Source organism: Corvus cornix, chromosome 3 (assembly GCF_000738735.6).
Source record: "Corvus cornix cornix isolate S_Up_H32 chromosome 3, ASM73873v5, whole genome shotgun sequence".
Taxonomy (NCBI): domain Eukaryota; kingdom Metazoa; phylum Chordata; class Aves; order Passeriformes; family Corvidae; genus Corvus; species Corvus cornix.
Genome location: NC_047056.1, coordinates 33,723,682 through 33,751,425, shown reverse-complemented (window position 1 = coordinate 33,751,425; position 27,744 = coordinate 33,723,682). Strand labels below are relative to the sequence as shown.

At 40.7% G+C, this 27,744-nt stretch overlaps 1 protein-coding gene across 3 annotated transcripts in view; it reads left to right on the top strand.

The window, feature by feature from the left end:
- The window catches only part of LOC104684392 (protein ELYS), a 42,320-nt gene extending 19,608 nt beyond the window's left edge, over positions 1 to 22,712 (top strand). For all 3 annotated transcript variants that reach the window (XM_039568672.1, XM_039568673.1, XM_019281259.3), the window contains 25 exons: positions 557 to 685; positions 2,703 to 2,793; positions 2,880 to 2,969; positions 3,156 to 3,296; positions 4,068 to 4,172; positions 4,637 to 4,730; positions 5,030 to 5,153; positions 5,268 to 5,324; positions 6,375 to 6,521; positions 7,252 to 7,439; positions 7,626 to 7,770; positions 7,866 to 7,997; positions 8,522 to 8,669; positions 8,755 to 8,905; positions 9,466 to 9,573; positions 10,038 to 10,233; positions 11,109 to 11,303; positions 12,490 to 12,919; positions 13,445 to 13,547; positions 14,472 to 14,578; positions 15,756 to 15,916; positions 16,949 to 18,749; positions 19,518 to 19,651; positions 20,078 to 20,184; positions 20,691 to 22,712. In XM_039568672.1, the coding sequence (XP_039424606.1) occupies positions 557 to 685; positions 2,703 to 2,793; positions 2,880 to 2,969; positions 3,156 to 3,296; positions 4,068 to 4,172; positions 4,637 to 4,730; positions 5,030 to 5,153; positions 5,268 to 5,324; positions 6,375 to 6,521; positions 7,252 to 7,439; positions 7,626 to 7,770; positions 7,866 to 7,997; positions 8,522 to 8,669; positions 8,755 to 8,905; positions 9,466 to 9,573; positions 10,038 to 10,233; positions 11,109 to 11,303; positions 12,490 to 12,919; positions 13,445 to 13,547; positions 14,472 to 14,578; positions 15,756 to 15,916; positions 16,949 to 18,749; positions 19,518 to 19,651; positions 20,078 to 20,184; positions 20,691 to 20,880 (5,274 nt within the window). In that variant the 3' untranslated portion in view covers positions 20,881 to 22,712. The remainder of the gene's footprint in view (positions 1 to 556; positions 686 to 2,702; positions 2,794 to 2,879; positions 2,970 to 3,155; positions 3,297 to 4,067; positions 4,173 to 4,636; positions 4,731 to 5,029; positions 5,154 to 5,267; positions 5,325 to 6,374; positions 6,522 to 7,251; positions 7,440 to 7,625; positions 7,771 to 7,865; positions 7,998 to 8,521; positions 8,670 to 8,754; positions 8,906 to 9,465; positions 9,574 to 10,037; positions 10,234 to 11,108; positions 11,304 to 12,489; positions 12,920 to 13,444; positions 13,548 to 14,471; positions 14,579 to 15,755; positions 15,917 to 16,948; positions 18,750 to 19,517; positions 19,652 to 20,077; positions 20,185 to 20,690) is intronic.
- Positions 22,713 to 27,744: the final 5,032 nt, after the last annotated feature.

Here is a 27,744-nt window from a genome sequence, read left to right as displayed (position 1 = left end):
AGGAATGCAGCATTGCTGTAGTAGGAAGAAAGGGTGTGGTGGAAGTTGGGGAAAGCGTTTTCTTCTTTGTACTGTCTGCACAGTGTGGAGTTAGGGTATGGACCCCGATGAACTTGAGAAAGGAGGACAGCATGGAGAAAGGGAGAAGTTATTAACTGTTTCAGAATTATTAAGGAAATGCATGTTTTTTCTCTCAACCTTGGCCAAATTATAACTTCTGAGCCACTGCACAGCTTGTGACAAATCCTTTCAAATTAAGTTCCAGCTCACTAAATATACCCATGTAAATCATCTTTGGCACAAACAAGCACAGAAGTGTGATTTAAAGTTGTGTGTTAGTTTTAACTTCTACAGAATATAATTTGTGTCAGGGAAAGTACCGGGGCTCGAGTATTGACCGGCTGGAAAATACTTCCTTTAGCATTGCAAGGGTTAGTATTTTTTTTTACAGGATATTGTCTATAAACTGAAACTGTTAGTTTGGCTGTTGTTTTTAAGACAGAACCCTAGTGATTGAATGCTGTCTTAAATCTGTGTGTTTTGATTGATGTTTCAGACCTTGAAGTTCTTGAAGAAATCTGGTCCTTTAATAAGTGAAGCCATTCGTGACAGCTACACTCGGTGTCTTGTAGCTGGTTTGCTGTCTCCAAGACTGGTTGATGTCCAGCCATCCAGTTTGAGTCAGGTGAGTGTACACTGGGGAATCCAGGGGGAATACATCCATCTTATCTGAAGGCTCTAGAGGCTATAAGACCATGATTTTTTTATTACAAGTTGCTCTGACAGGCAGGTTTTGACATTAGGTAGCAGAAGTAATAATATTTTTAGATCCAACCTTCTGACTGGGAACAGCCCTAAGAGGTCTGTCTTTAGTGACCCGTGTGTTAATTCCGTGCCCCAGGTACTCATGCAGAAGCATGCAGTCAGTGCTGGGCATGTGCATCAGGGAGCAGCTTTCCCTAGGAATAGCCTTTATCCTCTTCATGTCTCAGAGCCTTGGTTGCAGTGTATTAGGTGGCAGAGTGGCCTCCCTCAGATGTGCACTATTGCAAACACCAGCTTGCTGCACTAGACATCATTTGCTTCCAAGGAAGTGCTGACCAATTACAATTGTCATCTTACCAGACAATCTCATTGCCAGTTCCCCTCATTTTCTCTTCATCAGTAGGTTTTTCTGCACCCTCTCAAAAGTGATCTTCATCTCTGTAGCCTTTGTCTTCAGCTGTGGTGGCTTGATTTCCTCCTCTTAGAGTGCCCTCTTGCTGCAACACCTGCATCACCTGTATCTTTCAACACTGCTACGTTCTGTCTGCCACCACAGTGGTTTCACACCCCTCTCTCACGGGTTTTCCATTTGTGGTGCAACGAACTTTGTCTCATCTGAAGAGTTTCCTGAAAGAAGGAGTCTTTGTGATGAACAACCCATCTTTCTCCAGGCAAGGGCAAAGCTAAAGGGTTGGATGGTCATCATGGAGTGCAGCAGTAAGCATTAGGAAGGGGAGAGCAGTCTTCCCCCGCCTTCATCTTCCTGTCTGTGGGCTTCTTCACCAAATGTGGAAATGTGTTAGGGAAAATAACATTTCTGCATAGTGTGGTAGCTAAAACAAATTTGGCAAGCTGACCTAGCCCACAGAATGTTTATTTTGCAGGCCTGATGTAGGCTCTTACATTCTGATTAGATGTTCTGATGTCAACTCTGGTGTGAAATTACTTGGGAAAGCAAGACATTTTATGATGACCTTTGCTGAACTGTGATTATATTGTTCAGAGACTGCATTGAGCAGGGATTGCTTTTGAATACTAGAAAGAAAAATTTCAGCATTAGGGTCAAGAAGCTTGGAATTTTGTTTGGTACCCTAAGAGGTAGTTGGCATGTTTCCTTGCCTGAAAAGCATTTTCAGAAAACAGTGGAAATATCTGTATGTCTTTTAATATGTAGAAATTGCTCTTAAATGTAATGTTTTTACCTAGAACACAAACTTTTTGATTTGTTTAAAAAAAAATAGAGGGAAGAAAAAATGAAAAATTGTGTGCAGGATCATTTCACCTGAAAGAAATGTCTGAACACCAGCTGAAATAAGCTTATTTGCCGTGTGTGTGCATGCCTGTGCATTATCCTTCTCGAGGATTGCCATGGCATTAGAATACAGAATTTGAACAGAAATTTCTGCCTATTAGAACTGAAATGTTTCCCTTCTTTATGGTACTTTAACAAATTGTAGCTTAATGTTTTGGCTGTCAAAGCTGCTTCATGTCTTGCTGGTCTTGGGAGCTGCTTGGCCTCAGCTTCACTGTTTCCATGCAAACACAGTTGTGTTTGCTCTGTCCCCTTCACGTGTTCCTGATGGCAAAGGGGGGTGCCCAAAGTGCATCATGGGTATGAGCAGAGGATGTTACTGCAAATAGTTAACTGGGACTCAGTAAATGGAAACTGAAACCCCAAGGCACAGAAATAGAGATTAACATTAGCCTGTGTGAGGTTGAAATGTCAGAGGAAAACATCCCTGTGTTCCTCAAACCAGCAATCAGTCCAGCCCGTGGCTGGAATTCAGAAAGAATCAAGAATCGGGAATTAGTTGCGTTTGCACCAGTGGACTTTGTGATGTCTGAATGAGTATCCAGTTAGAAACAAACACTTGTGTCGATGGCTCGGGAATGAAAAGTAGGTGAGGTTGTGATTTGCTTTTGTCTGTTGTGCTTAGGAGGAGCAGTTAGAAGCGGTGTTGTCAGCTGCTGTGCAGACAGGTTCTTTAGAACTTCTGACGGGATGCATTAAACACTGGACTTCTGAAGGTAATGCTGCTTCCAGTGTTTTTATGTTCTGTCTGTTTTGGTGAGAAATTGTGGCTTCACGTCCTTTTTGTTTTCTCTTTCTACAGAGCAGCCAAGTTCTGCTGTAAATTTACGGTTTGTTCTTGAGTGGACGTGGAGCAAAGTGATCTGTACAAAAGATGAACTGGACCAAATATGTGAGTACTGGTGTGGTCGTTTTTGAAAGCTCAGGCCATTCTTTGTAGTGGATCGTATTCAGTAATCTGCCGGTATATGGTACTGCTTCTTTAAGTGTTCTCTAAGTGTTGTGTGGTTGTTGAAGTGTCCTCTGGAAGTCTGCAGTTGCTCTGCTGACTGATGATTTGATATTCATCCTTGACAAGGTGTTCCGCTGTTTGACGGCTCCTGCAACTTCATTGACCCCCAGACACTACAGTCCCTTCAGCACTGCCAGCTGCTTCTGAGCAACCTCAGCACAGTCCTGAACTGTTTTCTAACAGAAGCCCGAGAGCTTACTGAGAAAGGTTGGTGAAAGCACTGCTAAGCCTTGGGTCCGTTTGTTAAGGTTTGGAAGGATGCTTGGGTTGTAACTGTGGAGACAGGAGCTGCTGTTGTTTTGGATGGTTGGGAGAGTGTCAGATTGAGCTGGGAGGAGGGGCTTAAGTCTGAGAAGCTGGGACTGTGATTTAAGATGCTTTGAGTTCAGGGCAGCAGCTTGTTGTGGAGGTCATGAGCCTGGGTAGGGGAGGCTGCATTGCTTCAGCAGTGAGCTGAGTAAGCACCTGGGTGGCACTTACAGCAACTGAGTGTGGCAGTGCTGAGAAGTGTTCCTAATTCTTAGCTCGTGACCGATAGCTGTGTGCAAATTGCTGGAAAATATAAAGGAAGCTGAAATGAGTAATGTGTAAAGCAAGTTCCTTGAGTTATTTTGGCTTCTGCTTTTATTAATTGTTGTTGGTATATTGTGGGCAAAAGAAGACACTCCCTTTGCTAAAGTAATAATCTCTGCTACACGGGAAACAAATGTCTTTTTCCTGAGTGAATCTAATTGATAAGGTTTGGGTTTTTTTAAATTTTAATTTTTAGTGAGTCTGTTTCTTTGTAGTGCTTGGTTTCTTTTGGGGGTGGGTGAATGGTGTTTCATTTTTTCAAATTCAGAAGTGATCTGGGGGGACAAATAAAAGTAAAAAGAGTTCCACCATGGTTTTTTAGGCTTTCCATTTGTTCTGCTGAAGGGAGTTTTGTAAAAAGGAGAGGAATTGCCATATCCAAATAATCTTTTGCCTTTTTTTCAGGTTTTACAGACTTGACAAATAAGCAGGTGGTAACCAGCCTCATTTCTTTGTATGCACAAGTGGTGATCTGGTTCTGTCGATCCAGTCTCCTGCCTGAGGGTTTAGGTAAGCAGAACCTGTATTGCCAGAACACTTGTTTTGAGAGTAAAAGCAGTACCTGCATGTTTGGAACCTTTTGTGTATTGCTGGAGGTGAAAATACACCTTGGAAATGCTCTGAAATTAGACACCTTATAAATTCCATTGTCAGCCTTAATTGTCTGACAGATGCTCACACGACACATTCAAAAACCATTCCAAACCGACAAAAGAGTTGTTTATTTAGGAGTGACCTGAGCTTACTTTGCGTGCTCTGAACGCTGCATCAGCTGCAAACTTGAAACTGATCTTGAGACAAGAAGAAGTAGTTGAGCCTTTTACCTTAGTTCTCTTTTAGCAAAAGCAGAAACATGGATTCTTTGAGAGTTGGAGGTTTCTTGAGGTTGTGTGGTTTCTGTCTGTCTAGTCCAAAGTTGTAGTTGAAAAACGTGGTCTTACTTCTTTAACTTGCTTTTACTGTATCACCTGTAGATGACCATATGCATTTGTCCAGACCTTTCTACAATTACCCTCTGATTCAGAGCTACTATACGGGTCACCGACAGAAACTCCAGCGCTTATCAAGGTAAGACTTACAGGAAATCTCTAGAAAGCCTGCACTGTTAGTTAGACTGGGTGAGCGTGGTTACTTTGGCAGTTAAAACCCTTTGTCTGCACTTCCTTGGCATTCCACGCAACAGAGCAGGAAAGCAAACCTGGAACCCAAACAGTCACTGCAGCTCTTCTCTTGATTTCTGCTTTGGACTGCCTCATTAATTCATTGTGACCTAAGGAGCATCCTTCCTCCGAGTCAGAAATCTGTGACACTGAGAGGCTGGAATGAGTGTTTTCCTCTGTCCAAACCCTTGCTCTCTTTTGTTGCAGAGGAAAGTGGGATTCTGACTGCTTGATGATTGATGGAATGGTTTCCCAGCTGGGAGAGCAAGTTGAGAAGTTGTGGCAGAGAGATGAAGGCGGCACTGGGAAATACCCACCTGTCAGTTTACACGTGAGTGTTCTGTTCACTGAAAACCCCAGCAGCAGCAGCAGCAGCAGCAGTCCCCTAAAGCCAGGGATTCTGAAAGACAGGAGCATTAGAAAACCTTCTCATCTTTCATTTCAGGCACTGCTGGATCTCTATTTGCTAGAAAGCATTGAAGAAAGTGACAAACATGCAATTGTATCCTTTGCAGATTTTGTTGTTACCTCTTCAGTGTGTGCACATGAATGTTCTTCCATGTTTGTCACCAGGTGTTTTTCGCAAAGTCTTTTCTGATACAAGAAAATATGTTCCCTAAAATATTCAAGATAAAATCCTCCCTTAGTTTTTCTCAAAATTCAACACAGTTTATAATTTTTTAAAGCACTCCTATATGTAGCAAAGGACTGTGAGTTAGAATGGTGCCCTGAAATGTGCTGCTTCAGAGCAAAAGGATTTGTAACAGTGGTTTTCCAGTAGCTGATTTTTGCCAAAATCATTTGTCTCGCAGCCCAGCTAACAATGTTTGCTTTTTTGTGTGTGTTAGAAGTACAGGCACACAGAATAATAAAGAGGGAGGAGAGAACAGTCATTGGGTAGAAACCTAATTTTTGAGCTGCTGGAACATGCAGGCTTGCCTTTGTTGGCTAAACCATGAGGGGAGCCTGGAGAGCAAGGGGGTTAAAAATGGTTGTAGTATTCCAGGGCTGCTTTACTAGAACACGTCCTTAACAAAGGATGTCAGAAAGGGAAGATGAGACATTGAGTGAGGGATCCACATACAGTTTTAAACACAGTTTCAATCAGACAGTGCTAAGTTGCATTGTAAGGGTACCATAATTTGTGGTTTTTGTGAAGTCAGGAAGTGAGGAAAACAAAACAGCTGTAGAACTTGGTTTTTTAATAATTAAGCATTGGATGTTCAAGTGTTTTGGATGTCCAGCTGGTAGATTAACTGACTGAAGCAGGAGCCTGAGTTTATAACAGCAGTATTTAAATATCCAATATCTGATTTTTGATTTCTTTACAGAAATCCACAAGTGTTTCTCTGGCTGTTTATTCAGAATGTTGATTTGTGGTTAGGACGTGACTATCGATACAACAGGCTGCAATACCTTAAAATGGCGAGATCAATACATTAGGGTGTTCTGCTTCCTACCATTTTCATATACTTACTTCATTGGTTTGCTAATAATAATGTGATAAATTTTTGGCCTTAGCAATTTATTCACCTTAATTAGATACTCTCAGACAATTTACTTGCTGCTGGACATCATGCATTCCTTTCCAAATAAAACAGAAACTTCGATTGACTCCTTTCCAACTGCCTTTGCTATTCCTTGGGGTCTCGTTAAGCTTATTCAAGGGTTTTGGCTTCTAGATCACAATGATTATGAAGTAAGTATGAAACAGTTGAGTTGGACATTGCAGTGCAGAGCTGTAATCAATAAAAGTATTTTAAAGATTGGTACTTAGGAGCTGTTGAAGCATTAGAAAGTTTTTGTAACACTGCTCTGACATCTTGGGCAATAAGTCATGATTTGAAATTTTGATTTAACTACTTTGACAGGAAATTGATTAAAACAAAGGCATAATCAACTTTATTAATTTTAATATTTAAATTTTCAAAGCCATCTATGGTTAGGTTTTCAGCAGACTGGTTGGGCACTGTTTCTGAAAGAGTGTTTTGGGTACTTTTAACCGTGGAAACTGTGCTGCAAGTAGCAGCAAGATTTGAGACAGAAGACTGCAGAAGTGACTTTTCAACCTGTTCTTCTGATGCTGAAGGTTGTTCTTTACTTGTCACCATGTCAATAGAATCCATTTGTTGGTCGAGTAACTTATTATTTCATATATTTATAAACAGCAATGTTTGTCCACAGACTTTTGTTAACTTAGAAAAATCTGAATGTTCCTCTTAAAGCATTCACTTTGTTCTCTCTGGCTGATTCCTTCTTTCCTGCAAATACTGAAGAACTTTTATTGATGTGTCCTGGATCAAGCATTTTGTTAGTTAGACATCTAAGTTTGCTTAACCCCCCTGCAGCCTTGCTGCAGAAAGTTTTGCCCGTGTTTGTTGCACGGGTTTGTGAGTCTGTGGTAATGAAGCTGCTCTCAACTTCTCCAGAATTCCCTGGCCCTGCTCTTCCATCCAGCTACAATCAAGACTGTGTCATGGCAACACATGAGGATAATTCAATCCCTCATGTGCCAGGGAGAGCACAGGCGAGCCCTCAGGTACATCCAGATGATGAAGCCGTCGATGTCCAGCAGCAGTGAAGTGCGGCTGTTCCTCACCGTGTTGTTGTCCAACAGGTAAGGAAATCTCTCCTGCCGTTTTGGCGTTCACATGTTGGGAAATGTGGAGAACTGATGCTACAAATGGGGCTCCCCTCCATTTCCATTTGATCCATTTGATCTTTGAATGAATAGCATCACTGTGGGGCATCTTGGTGGCTCTAGTGTTCCTATTCCTTTCCATGTCCAAAAACTTACCTCCAGGTGCATGGTGGAGGCTTGGGGTCTGTTGCAGCAGCACACCACGAAGTTAACCATAGAAGAGCTGCTCAAGCACATGTATGAAATCTGTCAGGAGATGGGGCTCATGGAGGATTTGCTGAAGCTGCCCTTCACAGACACGGAAAAAGTGAGTTTGGAGAAGAAACAAAAAAATCTTAATCGTCTCTGGCAAGAGAAGAGGCAGAATTGTAGTAGATGTTTGAAACGTGTTCTTTCTCACAGGAGTGTTTGGAGAAGTTTTTACAGACCAATGCTGGTGTTCAGAATCGTGAGTTCCTTTTAGTCCACCATCTGCAGCGTGCCAACTACATCCCAGCGCTCCAGCTGAATCAGTCCATGAAGGCCAATCTGACGGTAAGGGTAGACATCCTGCTGTGTGAAATTACGAATTATATGTTACAGACCATGGTTGACTCCAGTTAAAAGAGTTTGTTTGCATCCGAGGAATAAATATGTATCTTGTCTTTTCATTCAGTTCCTCAGATCCCTCTGTTATGTATGGTTTAGATTATGGGAGTTGATTTACTTGTTTGTGTGTAATGAAGAGTATGTTGTATGTCATGTCCTGTATCTTGCTTTTACCTGAGAGCAGTCTAGATGCTCCACAGGTAAAATTTGCCTTGTGGGTTTTAGTTGCGAGTTTCAGAGTTGTTTGGGATTCTTACATTTTGGTTTTTTTAACTAGTCTTGCACTTTGCCAAAACTGAAATTGGTGAACTTGATGTGTGCTCCTGGGTGGCACTTGCTGTGTGCAGCAGAGGTGTTCTCCTGTAGCTGTAGAGCAAATTTAGGCCCTAGTTAGAATGAGCAGAGATAGTTCTGTGCAATGAACTTCCTGTAAATTGTTAACGTCGTGCTTTACACATTTCCGTTGTCAGAATGATCGTGATCCTCACCTGAGAGAGAGAGCAGTTGCCAGAAATTCTCTATTAGACCAATATGGCAAGGTGCTTCCCACAGTTCAAAGGAAGCTGGCAGTAGAGAGAGCCAAGCCGTACCGTTTGCCTTCATCAGTCTTAAGAGAAGGTAATTTTAGAGAAGGGAAATACGATGTACAGCCGGCCATCACTTTGATTACACAAGGCTGATATTTTTCCCTCTTGCTTTACAGTGCCAAGGCCAAAGCCTTTATCAACAGTAACAAGGCAGGGCAATGCAGGAAATGTGCATACAAGAGCAACTTTCATCAGTAAAGTGTTGTCCAAAATTGGGGAAGTATGGTTAGGAAATGAGCAGAAAACAAATATCTCACAATATGATAGGTAAGCAGCTTTTTTAAAAAGTTAATCTTGAGCTACATGTTTGGAGGGGGAGGGAGGAGGAGGTGGAGAGAGAGAGTCAGTGGGAGGGGGCGAGAAAGAGAATTCTATTTGAATTGTGCTAATATTTTGGTGGGAAGATGCATGTGAATAAAGCTTTGTTTTGCTTTTTTGCTCATATAGTATATAACATTTAAGAATCAATCATATGTAGTGTTTGGAGAGTTTTTCTGCTATGATAATCTTCTCTATACAAATCCATGTATTTACTTTATGGCACATATGTTTACAGTATTTAAGACAGCTGAAACTTGAGCTGTTTGTCACTACCATGAAGCTGTTGGTGTACTGACTTTTACAGACTTTTGTGTGATCACATAGTAGTCTTTTACCACTTCCTGCTTGGTTATTTAAAAATAAGCAGAATCTTTACAAAGAGTGGAAAAGAGGCTTGTAATTGTCAGGTGATTGTCTTACATGGGATATGGACAAATAAAGTTGAATTCTGGTATAGCTGGACTTGGAAGGAATGAAAATCAGTTACGTTTTCATTTTCCTTCTAGTCCTAGAACTACAGAGCCAGCAGTCAGTACCCATCCTCTCCCTGCTGCAGAGTTGCCCGATGCGTTTCTTGGGACACCTATTACGAAACTTTCTCAAAAGTGTTCAAGGTATAGTAGAGCTACAGACTTTATATTTCAGAAAGGTGTTATCATGTAAATACATGTGCATGAGTGTATACTTCTTTGGTTTACCAAGGATTCTGTTGCTTTTAGTTTTGTATCTCAAAAGTCAACTTAGGGTCAAAATTAAGTGGAGAATTTGAAATGGTCCCTGCATTGAAATGTAGATTAGTTTTCTCCACTGCTGAGAATAAGGTCACTTGTGCAACTTAAAATTGGGGTATTCTTATGTCAGAGGCAGGGATTTAGGAAATTAGATACGAAATGTAAAGGTATAATGAAAAAATGCTCCAATGTGCCTGTCGCTTGTTTGTGGGACTGATAGATCACCCCCAGCGGTGAGGTTGTATTTCTTGTTCATCCAGTGTTTTTGTTCTGCATCATCTGAGATGATCACAGCATGGTATTTTTCATTTATTTGTGCTCCTAGTTTAAACTGTGTGTTTTAACAGGTTACTGGATTTGGTGGTTCGTCCTGTTCCTTCCCGCTCTGTGGCACAGGATGAGAGCCAGCAGTCCCCATGCAGAGCTTCTACTTCTTCCGTGGCATCCAGCCCCCTGAGATCAAATACACATCGCTCCAGCTCCCAAAAGAATCTTCCAAGAGCATCAGAGCTGAATTTACTGGAAACTCCTCTTGTGGTCAAGGTTTGTATTTTAAGAAGTGAGTAGCAACCAACCAAACCAAAAAACTTCTTAGGTTTGTTTTAGGTGAAATTAAAAAAGTATTTAGCAGAAGCACTTCTGCATTGAAATTTTCAGTATGCATGTGGTTATTGTATACACAGTCCTTTTCAAAGCAGTAAGCTGGGAACGGTTTTTAAGCAGGAAACTTTAGTTCTCAGTTGATCACAGTGGACAGCTTGTCCCATAGCTTTGTGAAATAAATTTATTGTATGGAGCAATTCCATTTTCCACCTTTTTCTTATGAAATACCGTCCATACCAATGAACTAGCTTCATCCTCTTTTGAAACCCTTTCAGTACTGTAAAGTAATCTGAGTTAAGAACACCTGATTGCTTCTACATGAAGATACGTAGGTATTTTTAAAGCAGCGTTACTTCCTCTTGTGTGCACCTGATAAATTAGTAAAAAAAAAGCTGTGACTGTTGCTTTGCAGAATTGCTGTCAAATGCAGCAAGTGAAAACGCTGCAGTACAGAGGAAAGTTGAAGTTGTGTGGCTTTTATAAGAGCAGCGTAAAAATTGCAAAAATTACTGGGATAAGAGATAACCTTGCAGAAAACAAGATGTCATATCGTTGTTTCTTGAAGAAGTAATTTTGAAAAATAACTTCTATTTGGTTGGCCATTACAAAGACAAACCAAGAGAAATATAAAAAGGATGCTTTTTTGTCTTTAAAATGTTGGTATTTTTGGAAAAAACAGTGCAGAGGCAAAACTTTCTGCTGCTATAAACCCAGTTCATAATTTAAGCTAATTTAAGTTTTGTAATGTAAGCACAGTCTTCCCGTTTTGAAGATTTAACTGGTTTTAAATTAAATGTTTTTATTTCTTTTCCTAGAGAGCTAAAGTTTTGGCCACATCTTCTGGTTTTCCTGGGTTTACTCCTCAGTCTATTCTCAGGTCCAGCCTTCGCACTACACCCCTAGCAACTCCCTCTGCATCCCCAGGACGATCAGTTACTCCTCCTCTACGAGCAAAGGAACCTAGAATATCTTTCAGGGAAGAGAGCTCGAATGCAAAGTGGACTGTTGGGGTAAGCTGGGCTGCAGTTAGCGAGTTTTGCAGATAACGCTGTGATATTTTGACTTTAAAGTTTGCCAAAACTCCTTACACTGAGAATCTGGATTGTGAATCAGAATGGCAGAATTTGGTCAAAAAAAGATTGTGTTATGCTAGACCTTCTGTAGCATCATGTTCCTGCAGGAACATATTCTTAACAAACATCAGGGACCTTGGTGGCTTTTATTCAGATGTTCTTAGGACCTCTGGTGGTTCAGCTTTCAGCTCTACCTTTTCAAATGGTAGTGTTGCAGGAAGGTAAGGAATATAGATTGAGCCTCTTGTTTGGGTTTGTTACATTTTGCAAACTGAATATCTGGGAAAGCAACAAGTCATAAAGCTGCATTGCCTTTCAACCTGTCTTTTTGCAATGTTGGGTTTACTTAAATGATTGTAAAAAGAGACTCCTGAAGAAGAGAACTGTAGTGTTTTCTGTTCTCTGAGCCCTAAAGTTCTCGGGTTTGCTTCTTGCCTTGCACCCCGGGTAGCATCCATGTAGTTTCCAAATGCAGTGGGTCCATCTGACCAGCTGTGGTCCCTTCTGCTCCTGCAGTTGTGTAGCTGGATTCTGTGGTTCAGCCCATCAGGCAGTTGCCAGCATAATGTACCCAAATCAGGGGCACAACAGGGGCATGTGCTGCTATCCCATGAGTAGCTCATGTATGTTACAAGGAGCTACTCAATTGTAACAAGAGGTGCTCTCTCCTGTATGAAATTCTTACTAATAGTGGCACTATGGCCAGATGAATTTACTTGTTCCATGTCACAGCCATAGTTGACCACCAGCATATTTTAGTAGTGCATGTGTGTTGAAAGGGCAAGCATAAAATAGAGAAATCTGGAGTTAAGATTTTATTAGGCAAAGCTTTGTCTTCCTGAAAACACACTGGTAAGCCCAATGAAGAGGCTTGAGATGACATTATGAACAAGACTGACTTCATCTTAATTCTTCAGTGTCGTGGAAACTCAATAAGCAATCTAAAGTGTGATTAATTTTTACACTTAGCCTTAAATCTAAGATAGTGCTAGAATGAGAATTAATTTTTTATTGCCTCTCTAAGGGGCCATGTGTAACTTAGAAATATCAGTATTTATTGGGGTTTTTTGTTTTGCTTTGACAAAAAGCAGATTCCTGTTGCTGATCTGAACTTGTGTTTTAGGTGACAGAAGATGATAAAGCACTATTTGGAGCTTCATCTGAGCATCATCATGGCTTGATGGAGGATTCTTGGTCTGAAAGTAGAGAGAAACCAACTCTGTTTACTCTGAGCAATCCTGGGGGTGATCGTGCTGAATTGCAGGAGTCTTTGGAAAGCTTACCTGGAGGTGATTTGGAGAAGATGGATGTCAGCAAAGAAAATAGTAACTTCTCTGTCAGATCAGACCAGACTACTTTGGAGTATCATGATGCAAAATCACCTGGTGATTTTGAAGATGATGTCATCTTTATAGCTGCTAAACCAGCTAATTCTTCCACTGAACAAACTGGTGATGTTCAAGAATGGGAGAAGGAGGAAGAAACTGAAATGGTCGAAGATAAACCTTTCCAGATGAAACAACTAGATCCTTCAGAACGAAGAAAAGAAGCAGGTGTGTTTCATCCTGTGATAACCTAAGTTTCTGAATTTCTCAAATGTCTTCAAAAGATTAAATTATTGATGAGTGCAGCAGTTTAATGATGAGTTTTCACAAGTGCCCTATGCTTTTAAAATTACCTCTTATGTTTTAAGTGCTTTTTTAAGTATCCTAGACCTATGAATACTTCCTTGGCTGGCATTTTTTTTGTGTGCAGTGGCAGTTGAAAGGTAGCAGTGATTTGTGGGAATGTTAAGAGGGGTACATGTTTAAAGCTTGGGCTTCTGGTTATGTTTTAGAGGTACTTCTGTAGTTTGCAGGTTTTTTTACGTTGTTTGACTGAAATTGTGCATCAGGCTTCTTGTTCTACTGCAAAGAAGAACTTGGACCTTCTGTGCATTTGAAGTCTCGGTAGCATTATTTTGCTAAATGCCTGTCCTAGATGAAATGCATAAAGGATCACTTTGAACTCATATGAGCAGTTTAAAAGAAGTGATGTTGAGTGGAATGGGGAAGTCATCCATCTCTTCGTTTTTGTAGGATTTGTGGAAGAATCAAATGCTACATGTCATACCCTTCCTGAGGGTGATAAATTGGTGTTTAAAGCTGCTGAGGCTGCTACTTCAAGGGCTGGAAAAGAAGGGTGAGCTTATGAAGTAGATACATCTTTGGGTTCACACAACATTCAGCTGCTGGCTTTTCTGTGTTTGAAAACTGATTTTGACCTGGGATTAGTTCCTTCCTGTGTTCTTATATATAAGGGCCTGTCTATTCCATTCTGTCTCTGAGCAAAAGTAATCTGGCATGAATGTAATGCACACTGACTAGCTGTCAATTTGAGCCTTTTTTCTCAAATCATTGCAGATCCCAAAAGTATGATGATAAAGACTCCATTCAAGAGTCTATACAGACCTTGTTACAGTTTGAGAGTTACTAAGCAGATACTGTGAACATAAGCCCTGTTTTTTTATGAAAATTGTGTAGTTAAAAATTAATCCTGAGATCCTGTAACTTCCGTGGGTTTCTTTTGGAGTTTGAATGCTTTCTGACAGTATTTTTTACACTTAATTTCTGTTTTCTGTATGTGCTCAATTAGCATCTATTTGTTTATGGAAAGGGAAGCCATTTCTCACCAGGTACTTTAAAAGCTGCAACTGCTTATTCATAAAGACAGGATGTCAGCAATGAGAGAACCCTTAATTTCAAGTGGTAACTTTCACCTGTACAGACTTTTGTTCGGTTGGTTCTGAACTTCTGTTATTGTAGTTGCCCTCTTTCTACAGAAGACAAATAATACATTATTCTGTAACACACATCTGTTATGTTATTAACTAGTGTTAGATAGCTGAAAAGAATGTCAAGTACGTGGTTCGTTGCATAAAGTGAGTTAGAAAGTGAATTACAAATTGAGTCACAAATTGATTATGTTGAAAGAAGAATTTCTAATTTTTCTTGTATTTTTTCTGGTTTGAAACTTGAAGACTTTACAGTGAGCAAGTAACTTGTAAAGCTCTTAAAAGTTTGTTTTCAAGCTTTATGATGAATTTCTCTCTTTCTGTTCATGAAGTGAAACAGCCTACCAGGAGTCTGAAATGACCTCTTCATCAGAAGAAAAAGCCATACTGGTTGCAACAAATCCACAGCTCTCTGAATCCCCAGAGGCAGACAGTGAACGTATGTTGGAAATACTCTGTGTGTTAAAGTAGCAGAGCTCCTCAAGTGAAGTGTGTAGTTTTCCATACTGCTATAGGTGTCTCAGATTGAAATAGTAGTAGCATGTTACTGCTAACTTTCATTAAACTATAGAGAAAATACACTCCTTCAAGAAAGTCCTTGTAAAAAGTGCATAGTGAATCTTCTTGATCAAAATATTTAGATGCTGGTAGAACTCAAAGTATTACAAGAAAAGACCAGTATTTATTTCCATGTTGTACACCACTACCAATTTGTGTGCCATGGGATCTGCTGTTTGATTTACTATTTTAAAAGGTGATACATCCTCAGTATTCAGACTGAAGAAATTATCTACCATGTCTTTCCAGCCACATTTTCCTCTTTTATTTTCCATCTATGGACTTGGCAGCTGATTTTCTCCTCCTTCTTTCTTGCTGTGGGGCTGCATTCTTTAGCAGATCTGTAGTTGTTGCAGTTTAAACTCAGTCGACAACTAAGCCCCACACGGCTGCTCACTCATTTCCCATGGGTGAATGGGGGAGGGAATGGGAGAGCTAAAGGTGAGAAAACTCACGGTTGAGATAAAGACAGCTTAATAGGGAAAGCAAAAGTCTTGCATGCAAGTCAGGCAAAACAAGGAATTCATTCACCACTTTCCATTGTCAGGCAGGTGTTCAGCCATCTCCAGGAGAGCAGGAAGATGAGTCATGGGAAGACAAACACCATAACCCGAATGTCTCCTGCTTCTTCCTTCTTTGCCCTGCCTTTTGTCCTGAACATGATGCCATATTTTATGGGATGTCAGTTGGGGTCAGCTGTCCTGGCTGTGTCCCTTCCCATCTTCCTGTGCAGCCCCAGCCCACTCACTGCTGGCATGGTGTGAGAAGCAGAGAAGGCCTTGGCTCTGTGTAGGCTCTGCTTAGCAGTAACTAAAACTTCCCTGTTACCAACACTGCCTTCAGCACAAATCCAGAATACAGCAGTACCAGTTCCTATGAAGAAAATTAACTATCCCAGCCAAAACCAGCTCAATAGTTTTAGCTTTTGGAGAAAGCCCAATATATGTGGCAGGATGGAGAACCATATTGTTGGCTCTTGTTACCTCTTTTACTTCTTTTTGCTTAAACTTGTGTCATTTATGTAACAGTTAATGTAAAATTACATAAATCTCTTCTAGCTGTGATAAGTATCCTTGACAGTGAGGACAGGGTCAGTACTCCGTCTGAAAATCGCCTTGAGGGCAAGTGTGTGGATTTACCTGAAGAATGTAACCCTAAGGCAGCTGAAGTTGAAGAAGACCATGTTTCTAACAATCCTCCTAAAACTGAGGAAATTAATGTAAGTAAACTATTTTCCCATTTCCTACAAAATAGAAAACAGTTTGCAAATTGAGGACAGACCTGTTCTACTGACAATTAGGAGACAATAAAAAATGTGTCCATTTCTTGAGCTGCTTAACACAAGTTAAAACCTTGATGTTGTAAGGGCAGATATGTTTTTCTCTCCTGCATTTTCTGTTCCTATAACATGAATGGGATCTGTCTAAACTTAGGCATTTGACAGCAAACAAAACCAAAATAAATGCCTAAACTATTTTTTTAAATAGCTAGGCATTAATTTGATTTACTTGAATTCAAACTTTTTTATTTGACTTAAAAAAATAGTTTTAATGTTAATAAGAAAGTTACAGGAGTGCAGCTTCTTTGTACTGGAAATCATTTACCAAATGACAAAAAGATGTGGGAACCAAACTCCGAATTATTTAGGTGCTTAGGTCCTTTACTGTTTGCTCCTTCTTAACACAAACAGAATTTCCAGTAATGAGCTCATTTTGGTGTCAAGATACTTCTTCAAGAGATGGAGGTATTTAGAAAATGTGTTATCTCATGCAATCCAAGTGACTCCTTAAAGTGCAGTGTTGAGTTGTTGGATGCGATCCCTGGCCAGTCTAAGTGCTGCAGTCACAACTATCATGACTGAGGCTTTAAGCATTGGGGAGCCAATTGTATTTTACCCTGTCCGAGGCAGAGTGGGTCACTCCGGCTGTGGAGCAGTGCAGAGGGCACTGCATTGTGATGGTCACTGCTGGTTACATACACACCTTGTGTTGGAAAACTGCTGCCTGGTCATGGGCAGTGGGAAATGGTCAGTTCTGAACAGAAATACCAGAACCAGAGCCTGTGAACTGCACACAGGGACTGCTCTGATCTCTGTGCCTTAAACACACAGACTCTCATCTGTCGTACAAAATCACATTGTTTCACATTTGGGGTGATCTTAAGGGAAATGTCCTCAGTTTCATCTAGCTCGGTGTGAAATTAGTCTGTTTGGTAATGAGTGAAGTATTAACAGACTTTTTTTTAACTTTAGGTTATAGAAGATACCTCAGAACCAGCACCTGAAACATCTCCATATAGTGAACTAGATCCATCAAGTGATCTTCATTATAGCTATGAAAATATCGAGCAACAGTTTGCATGTGATTTTCCTGATAATAAAGATAGTGAATGTGATGCAGCTGAGGGAGATGGAGACCTTTTTCTATCTCAGAGTAATTTTACCTTAGTTTTGGAAGGAGAAGAAGGGGAAGCAGAGATGGGAGACCCTACATCAGTAGATGCTTCTAAACCAGATGAGACAACAACAGAAGAACAGGTCAACCCTGTGACCAATTTAGGAAATAATGAAAGCCAGGAACATGTTACAAACTCAGTGTCCACTGTAACTGGTGATCAGGAATCTCAAAATATTGCAGAGTCACTCCCATATGTGCCTGAACCTATTAAGGTTGCCATTGCTGAGAACTTACTGGATGTAATTAAAGACACAAGAAGTAAAGAATTTACATCTGAAGTTGTAGAACAATCTATTCATGAAACCATAGGTAAAAAGGTAACTAGATTCCAGAAAGCAAAAGCTCCCTTAACGCCTGTGCTGGAAGCAGTGGGAGAGGAAACCAGCAGACATCATTATGGCATTGCTCCAAGAACACGCACAAGGGGACAGCTGAGTAGAAGTCCAGGTGTTCTGTCAGCAGGCACTCAGCAGCTGCTGAAGACAGACAGCCCAGCTCTGCTTGGACTGTCTCCTCGGAGGAGTACCAGGCGAACAAAAGAAGCGCCTGAGACTCCCAGTCTCCAATCAGAGGAAAATGCTCAAGAGGAGCAAACACCTGTGGTGCCTGTCACTCCTAGGAGAGGTAGGAAACCTAAAGTGTCAAATGCAGAAAAAACAGAAAGCAGCCATTCTGATGGACAAAACGTGTCTGACAGTATGCGGCCTGTTACTCCCAGAAGAGGACTAAGGAGAGCAAAGGAAGCTGCGCCTGAACTCCAAGAAGAGGCTACTACTGAGGAAACGCCTCTTGCTGAAGGTAGCATTATTACTTCTTTCGCTTCCAAAAGGACTAAAGGAGGAAAAAGTTCAGCTGGAAATCCAGAAACTAGCAAGAGTGATACTGATCATAAGGTAAAAACAGCAGTCAGTCCCAGTAGAAGTGCAAGAAAATTGAAAAGCTTTAATTTACAGTTTACTGAAGATACTGTTAAGGATCAACAGGTGCAGCCTAGTGACCAACTCCTTTCACCTGTGCCAAGTAAAAGAGGCAGAAGAAGAAAGATTAGTTCATCAGAAGTTTCAGAAAATTCTGATCTTGATCTGTCTAAATCGTCGCTTCCTCAAACAGAATTTAAACTTCCTGTCACACCTAGAAGAAGTGCTAGGAAGGCAGCACAAAACCTCTTGGCAGACCCAGAGTCTACCTCTGCTCAGGAAGACACACATTCAGGTGAGAAAGTAGAAGTCCTTGATACTCCTAAGAGAAGAACTAGAAGAGTGCCACATGAGAATCCAGAAAAAGTGGATACTCACGAGCAAGCACCTGCAGAGCCAAGCGAGGAGCCAACCACACCTAGGACTACGGTAAGGACAGGGCGTCGGGGCAGGAAGAGGCGATCAGTGTCCGAGGAGACCTCCCAGGGACCTGGTGGCAGTCCTTTGCTGCTTGAAGACATAAACCCCTCAGGACATGATCAGACATCAAGAGCTCTGACAGATCGTGTTACAAGAACCAGATCCCGCAGAACTGCCATCCATCAGAAACTGTCTGCTGAGGAAAATGAGGCTTTCCTTTTCTCTCCTCCTCTCACAAAGCTGACTAAGAAATTTGAAGGTAGGTGCATTATGTTTATATGCAAAATAGGGCATATTTCCTCTTTTTTAAACCACAGAAAACAAACTGCGAGGATGGCTACAAGTATTGTAAAGAATGGAAGCATGCAAAAGAAAAAATTTGCCAAGAGGCAATTCATCTTTTGGCTGAACTCTGCGTGACTGCCTGCTTAGTTCTGGTAGAAACAGATTATGAAGCCAGTCTAAGCAGTGAAATTAAACTTAGCTATATTTTTGTGAGGAACCTAATTTCTATCAGATTTTGAAAACCAGAGATTATTTGTGAATATGCCATCCCTTCCCTCCGCAAAGGAGAAATAAAGGATGTGTGCTTCCAAATTCTGTTCAGTTTTCAAGTTCAGATGAGCTGCATCTTGCAACAAACTATACATCTGTTTAATTATGTCATTATTTTTCATGGGTGTATATTTTGTCAGTGAAATCAGTGTACACAGTAGTCTTTTAATCAGAATACATGATAAATTTTTTTGAGATGTTTAAGGACTGTTGATGCCTCTGGAGTATAGTATCTTTGATTCGGTAAGTGCAGGTAAAATCACTACACTGGCTTAGTTTTGTTTCACTATTTATGGTAAAAGAAAAGAAGAGGCAGTTACTAGGGGGAAGATGCCTTTGCATGAGGTGTTTATAAAGCTGATTGGACCTTTATTTCAGGAAGCTATTGTGCTCTTATTTGTCAGCTGTAATTTAGTATTACTGTCCCTCATGTATAACCTGTGTGCATGCTAACACTGCATTGTCATTACAGGTGGAAAAACCGACCATCCTGTGCAATTTAACGATTTAGACCCGGATTTGTCTTCTCAATTTGTCTTTTCACCCCCTCTTTTGAGGTCAAGGAGAAAAACTGTAGCTAGCATTTCCCGAATTGTGAAAGAAGCAGTAAGTAAAAACTCCAGTTGTCCCATGTTCTTGATTTTAGTTCTGTACCATTTTTTGAGATCATGCTTTGCCTTTTTCGTTGGAAACATATCTAAAAAGAGCTTCAAATGAATCAGCTAAAATTTGTTTTTCTTCATGAAAACTAGCTACAAAAGTCAGTTTTGAATCTATGTAATTCAAGAATTGATAAATACTGTTTTGCCTTTAACAAAAGGCACAGTGGCTTTCTTTAAACTTACTTGGTATGTCATCTGTTAATTTCAGAGTTTGAACTTTTGGAATGGTAAAATAATTTGATGTGGAAGGTTTGTTTTTGCACATGCTTTGGGATGTAACTTTGGCATTATTTCTTAATGAAAAAACATTATTATTCTGTAGAAGTGTAAGAACTTGTTCATGGGTAACATTTTTGTTGCCTTAACGTAGGAGGTTCCAGCTAAAGAGGAAGAGGATACCAAATCCATAGAGTCTGGGGGAAAGCAAAAATTGAAGAGAGGTAGAACTCCAAAATCAAAAATGAAGAAAGCAAGCAAGTATGAAATAAGTTTTGAACAGTTATTTGCATTTCTTAATGTGATGGTGATTCAGCTGTTGAGCACCTAACTACTTCTTCCTCACTTGGCTGTGCAGGTCTTCTCTCATTCTATCAGACTGTCCAGCTTGCTGGTCTAATAGGCACCTTTTCCCCATTTAAGGGTTTGGTTTTCTAATGGAAACAGAAGAGGGAGGGGATAGAAAAGGGCAGGTGGATACTTACTGCAAGTGGTGACATTGCAATGCTCTTAACATTATCTTACTACACCTTGTGAAACCCCACTCTTCCAGTTTAGTTTCTCATACAAGGCCGGGAAGTGGCCAGACGATGAGTAAAGGGAATAAAAACAAAACAAATCTTATTTATGTGCCTTTTCTGCCTTAATTCTATCTACAAAGAAGCCCATGTGTTTTTCTTGGGAACTGATTTTGTAATGCCAGTTTTTTCCTCGATTAAATACTGTTTGTAATGAGTAATTGATTTGATGCCTATCCTTCTTTTCAGAACCACAAAAGAAAGTTCTTGGTCACCTCCACCAGTGGAAATAAAATTCATCTCTCCTTTTGGAAGTCCAGTGGATGGAACAAAAACAAAACAGAAGGAAACTACAGATGCAGCAGGGAAGACCCTAAGAAAGAACAAAAAGAGACTGTCTAATTTTCCAAAGCCAGTTGTGCGCCGGAAGATGCTGTAACTGTTTTTTTAAGTTTATAATGTACACCACTGTTTGTAAAGTCATCAAAATTGTGTGAATTAGTAAAAAGAAGAAAAATCATCTAATTTGGAAGAGATAATTTATATAAATTATTGTAAAATTTCATAAAAAAATGGTCTTCAGTAAGTAACTCCATATGGAGTGTGATTTCCTCAGTCAATGCAGTTTTCTATTTTATATTAAGACTTCATACATTTATATAATATGTAAATACAGGTTATTTTAGGAATGTTAAATAAAAATGTATACTTCCCAATGTGCTTACTGTCTGATAGCTTTTTGAGGGAATATTGGGTTGAATGACCTGTATTGCTCAGAACTTTGTTGTTTTGCGGGAGTTACAGACTCTCAAAAGTGATTCCAAATGCTTTTTAAAAGTTTGTTTAGAATTCCTGTAACAAGTAAACATTTTAAATATACTAGTTTTAATTTTAAAATTATGTTTTACCTTCTGGGACAAATAATTGGACTTAAAATACAAACTGGTAATTCCTTACATTCACAGTTAAGTTGTACTGTATTGAAGTCAGAATGTAAACAATTGTGTTTTAAGCTGTGCAATATTTTTTTTTGTATTTTCTTAAACTTTGGGAAAGCTGCTCTTCAGTTCATAAAACCAGATCACACCTCAGATGTGTCATTTTTTCTTAAAATTTGTTGTCAGCAAAAAGTTAACTGTACAGATGGTGTGATGCTTACAATAGCATATCAGATTTAAAAGGATACTACCCAGATACTTCGGAATTTGAGCCAAAATTATTTTCTTAATATGACTGCTACTATAATTTCAATGCTTACTGTCTGTAAACATGCTTTGCAGTATTTGAAGCCTGCATATCACAGCACTGAAAACCTGATGGTGAAGCTAATGTAATAGCCTGAAAAAGGTACAAAAATGTACAGAAATCTTAGTTACAAACCGTATTTTTGAATAATTATTTCATTAACAGTCTTGGGTTAAGGAGTATATGTCCCTATAAAGTTTCAATTTGTATAAATAAAGTCACAAACCTATTCTTTTAAAAGCAGACATGGAAGTACTATTTTGATGTGCAGTCTTTTAGACAACGGATTATTTTTCTGTATGTTAATTTATATATGGATGCAACTTTGAAGACTACAGAACGGTGGAACCTGATATTAAACTTTTCCATTAGTAAAAACTACTACAGTTATTTTAAGACATAATTTATTTATTAACTAACAGCTTGTACATAGTGAATGAATGTATTCATAACAGACTAAGCTTGTGAAAGAAGATTGTTCTGGGGCTGTGATTTTTCTATCTCAGAACAGATCATTCTAGAGAAGCAATTGCATGCACTTGGATATTTTTCTCCTTGGGGAAGTATTCATTACTGAAAGAAAGCCTAAAAAAAAGTCAGATGTTTAAAATGTGGAAGTGGCAGTTTGACTGAGACCTTTGAGTCAAGTTAGTAATCATTTTCTCTGTATATTTTGTACTTGAATGACTATAAATACGGTCAAAGAGGAAAGGGGAGGGAAGTTCTAGCAATATTATTTTTATTCACATTGCACAGAAGTGCAGTGCATAGCTCAGAAAATGGGGTAAAAGGTCAGATTTTCAAAACTGAAATAGAATACAGATGGCACATCTGATTGTTTTTTGTAGTGTGCAAGAATATTTGTAAAATACTTTGATTATTGTCAAATGGAACTGACTGATGAAATGCTAGTAAGGATTGCTTAATAGGGTTTTAACACATTTCTGTCATTTATACTTATATGTGTATATTTTTTGGTATGAAAATTAATTGGAACAAATGAAAATACAGCATTAGCTGATTTTATTAATTTTTAGTGTCTATTTTATTTACACCTCAGCTAAAATAGCCTCATTTGGCTGTGCTTAAGAAGAAAGCAAGCAATAGCAATAAAAGACAATTGGCATTGTCATATAGATTCAATAACTTCCTAAAGGTTTGCAATTTTCTAGTAATTTTTTTACTTAAAAGGAGTTTTGATTACATGTTAAAATGTTTTACTCTTCTCTTTCCCTTTTTTGTAACTTGGATTCAGTGCATAGTTCTCCAGTCTGACCAGTTTCCCCGAGGAGCAGTTTAAAAAGGAATGTGAGCATAATGTCTAACCAGGAGTGGGAGCTGAGAAATTTAAAGGACATAGAAGGAAATGGAAGCAAAACCAGACACTGTGACTTTCTGTTTAGAGCCTGAGAAAAGCAAGAAGCTGGAGAACAGTGTTAAGGCACGAACTCTGTCATCCTCAGTCAAGGATGGGTTTATAATGAAGTGAAGAAAATAGATTTCATGTGGGTGCTTTCTGTGTAGGCTTGCTACACATGTGTGAAGGATGAGTGGAAAAGATGATTTGCAGCTGTTTGCACATGTATCTGAGAGGGAGAGAATTGTAGTGGCAGGGAAGGACAGGAGGGGCCTGTGAGAGGAGGTGGGATGTATCATGGATGGATGCAGGAGGCTGTAAGGGCATAGAGCTGCAATTTTCTTGAAAACAAGATGGGAATTTCACAGGAACTACAGCTCATCACTAAACAGAACATCCTGAAGCTTTTCTATAGGAAAGTAATTGCTTGAAGGGTGTATGTTTTTATCCCCTAAAGAAAGGTTAGAATTTCTCAGGAGTGTAGTCACATATCTGCTTTAATCCACTGTTGGATGGCCAAAAGCTGAAGCTGGATTGTGCATCTGTACCTCTGGAAGGTTGAATGCCTTGGGACAGCCAGAATCTTACCTTTCAGAAAGAGTAACATGGGGTGTAATGGCAGGTTTTATTTCCAGGAAACACACAGGAGGATATTCGTGATGGGAGTATGAATAACATTAAGGACTGTTGTATTTTGTATTTTGTAAAGAAAAGAAAGGTCACAGTGGAAATGGTTCTCTTGAGTTACTTCAGAGGGTTAACATAAATACTCCTAAGACTTGTTTTTCTTCAATTGTTAGCTAAGGCTGATGAAAGTATTCATTCCAGGTTATAACACAAAGGAGATTTAAACCTATTTTACTTTCAATAGCCACTCAGTGCTTGAAGCGCCAATTGATACACATTGACTTTATTTGCCTTAATATTTGTACATGTCCAGTGTGCAAGTAAGGGCACAGATAACTATTTTAATCCCCCACCAGAACTTCCTCTCATGGAAGACTACTCTCAGGGTTGTCAGTGCAATGGATTTATTTGCTGCAATTTCATTACTTCCCATGTAACTAATAATATAGCAAAGTTGTTGATTTCTGGTGGGGAAAAAAGCTACAGGCAGAAACCAGTCTATAGGTTCTCATGAATAGCTGGACAATGCTTGCCACCAATTAGTCTAGGCCAGTCTGAAAATACTGAAATAATAGAATTTTAGGCAATAGGACAGTGTTTGTTTCTTTTGTTCATACTTTTGTCTTCTGTGCAAGCTTCTGAGTTTCTGTTCCAGGAATGCTTTTTTCACCAAAGTAGTCATGATGAGTCTCTTTGATATGCTTGAAGATAAACGTTCTGTGGTTCCTGTTGAATTAAAGCTGTTGCCAAAATAAAATGCATTTTCCAGCACTGGGCTGTGTGCATGACCAATATGTGAGGTAGAAGGAAAACTGCAAATTATGGTTACTGATGTGTCTGTTTGTTCAGGTCAATTTCTCCTTGACTGTGTCCTGACTCAAGAGCAGGCTCATCCCACGGCAGTCATTGATGTGCTGTGCAGAACTTGGTTTAAATCTGAACTGAAACATCAATTAGTAGTGAATGACTGCTTGCCTGTATTTTGATACTACAGCTGGGATTGTAGTAACAGTAAGAGAAGGATGCAGGAGATGGGGGTGTGATTTCTGTGAAAACCAACAGCACCACCATCTATGACCACAGGCTTCCATTGCACAGGAAAACCTTTGCTTTTGATCTGACCTGTTGCAGCTTCTGACCATGGTGTCTTCCTTAAAGGACAAGAACAGTGTACTCATCTCAGCAGGACCCAACAGTTACACAGGCCAGGTAAGATTTTATTCAAAGAAGCAACTAAAATCAGTTTTTGCTAATACACTGTTGTAGAACGGTCAGGTTTTTTTATCTCTACTTACTAACATTCACTTCAGTGTAAGGCACATGTCTGGTGGTGGTTTGAAGTGTTATGTAGTGTCACCTACACTTCTGTCATCCTGGAACTCTGCTGCTTTCGAGCATGTTTACAAATCTTGCTTCCTAATTTGAACTGTTAAGTGGGGGCGCTCCTACTGAACAGCAGTTTGCACACCTATGAAGAGGATGCACTTGGTTGTTCTTTTAGAGAGGGGTCTTGGGCAAGGAGTGCTGGAGGACACCTGGCCAGGCTGCAATGCAGCTCTGCTGGCATAGAGTCAGACCAGCCCAGGGAAGAGCTACTTGACAATGATCAGTTATGGTGCAAGCAGAGGCCTGGCACCTCTTGTGTGCAAAGAGCTCTTCAAAATTGCACAACACTGGAAAAAGAACAAGTAATATAGGATTTGCACAAAGTGTCATTTATTTCCAAGACCTTTCCAGGTTGTACTGTAAAGGACACGGTTGCTTTCAAACTGGCAAAAACAGTTGCTCCATATACTCAGTTTCTAAGAGTACAAGACATAGTGAATCCTATAAACTAGTGTTGAACAAAATGTCGATATATTAGAACTAGATTTACAGATAAACCTTAAAATAATTTTGTTTAAGTTAGTGAATTTATTATAGCCAAGCTTAACATCTGATGTCAGTGCCTGCCTAAGTAGTGGCAGGATGTTACAAATCTGCTAACCCAGGGCATCTTCCTTCCTGCCCCAGGAGCCTGTCCTGGTGCAGTCCATACCTTGGGGTGTTTCTGTCCCAGACCCATGGATGTGGGTGCTGCTTTCCCCATGGCAGGTTCAGTGGGTAGCGAGGCTGAACATGCACCATGCACAGGCATGACAAGAGCACGTGTGGCTCTGCAGGCTGCTGGAGACAGGGCTGTGCCTCTAACACCTGCCTTCGAGCACTGTGGCAACTCACCATAATTCCCCTCCCTCGCCTGTAGGTTCCCACCCCACCATGTCTACAGAGCTCCAGAAGATCAGCACAGCTTCAAGCCTGGCAGTTTTTCTGTGCCCCCACCCTGGGCTGCCTCCCTGACCTCTGGCTGAGACACTGAATTGTCCCAGAGACAGGTTTTCCTCCTGTTCACTGGCTAGCCCACCTGAAGTCTGCTAGCAATTTATATATGCACATCTGGCTAGGGAAGAATGCAACCACCCGTAACTGTGGTCTCCAGCCCAGCTTCTGGCGCTGAGACCATCCATCACTTGCTGACACTGCAGACCTGGACCTGAGGTCACCTGGGATCTGACTTTGGTTGCTGACACTCACACAATGACCTGTGGTCCCACCAGTTGCTGGCACTAGGACCCTTGTATGATCTGAACACTATAATGTAGCACATGTTCTCACACAGACTCACAGGATCATCGAAGTCCAGCTCCTGGCCCTGCACAGCACCATCCCCAAGAGTCACACTGTGTGCCCAAGTGCATTGTCCATTTCTTGAGCTCTGTCAGGCTGGTGCTGTGACCACTTCCCTGGGGAGCCTGTTCCAGTGCCCAGCCACCCTCTGGGTGAAGAGCCTGTTCCTAATATCCACCCTAAACCTCCCCTGACACAGCTTCAGGCCTTTCCCTCTGGCCCTGTCACTGGTAAGCAGAGAGCAGAGATCAGTGCCTGCCCCTCCTCTTCCCCTCATGAGGAAGTTGTAACAGCAATGAGGTCTGCCCTCAGTCCCCTCTCCTCCAGACTGAACAGACCAGGTGCCCTCAGCCACTCCTCCATACAGCTACCCCCCTAGACCCTTTACCATCTTCGTTGCCCTCCTTTGGATGGTCTCTAATAGTTTAATGTCTTTCTTACAGCCTGTCTCCCAAACCCACAGGGTACCCTGCTGCAGGTGATGGATACGTTGTTTCTGGAGGCAGCCAACACGACCTCTCCTCAGGGCACGCCCGGCCGGTAGAGGCTGAACTGCGCCCTGCAGCGCCTGACAACAACATGGCTGCTGCTTAGCCAGGCAGGGCCGTGTCTGCGGGAGGCCTGGGCGATGACAGCCAAGGACTGCGTGACTTGCTGCTCTGGGAATTAAGGTGTCACATACAGTTTTGGAGAAACAGTGGTGACAGGCGTTTCCTGCTGTGACACTGTTTTACTGGTGTGGTGGGGAGAATAGAATCCTTAAGTAGTTAGGAGAGAGTCACCGACCGCCAGGGCCTGTTGCATGGGTTGCAGGTGTTTCTGCAGTTGATCTTGTCAGCTTGCTGGCTGTAAAAGCCTGTTGGAGAGTAACATGTTCCAAACCCATCTGGATACAGGCTTGGGCAGCCTGCTGTGGGTGCTGGCTTGAGCAGCAGGGCAGTCAGACAAGATGACTGCCAGTGGTTCCAGAAAGCCTTTCTAGAATTTCGTTACGAACCCAAGATTCTAGCACTTGCGCTGGGAGGGACAAGCAGTGAAATACACTCTGCGGAGTTCTGTACTGAGACCCTTGGCACCTATGTCTCTCTGTCCGGGTAAAGCAAGCAATGTAGAGACAAGATTGGCACAGCACAGGCTTCAGGAACTTTTGCTTGCTCAGCTATCTTAGACAGACTGCAGCTCTTGGATGAAAGTAGAGTTGTGTCAGACAAGAACCACAGCAGATAGCTGGGTAAATTTGCTCTAATGTCCAATTCTGATCTGTGTTAGTTTTGTTTGTTTTCTCACTTAAAAGGAAGTCAAATCTTTGGTCTGCGTCTGATACAGAATCTTAGCTGTTGGGGCTATTGGGATAGAGTGCTGAAATCCTTTCTACTTCTCATTTTCTGCTATAGGTTTGTGCTTCCT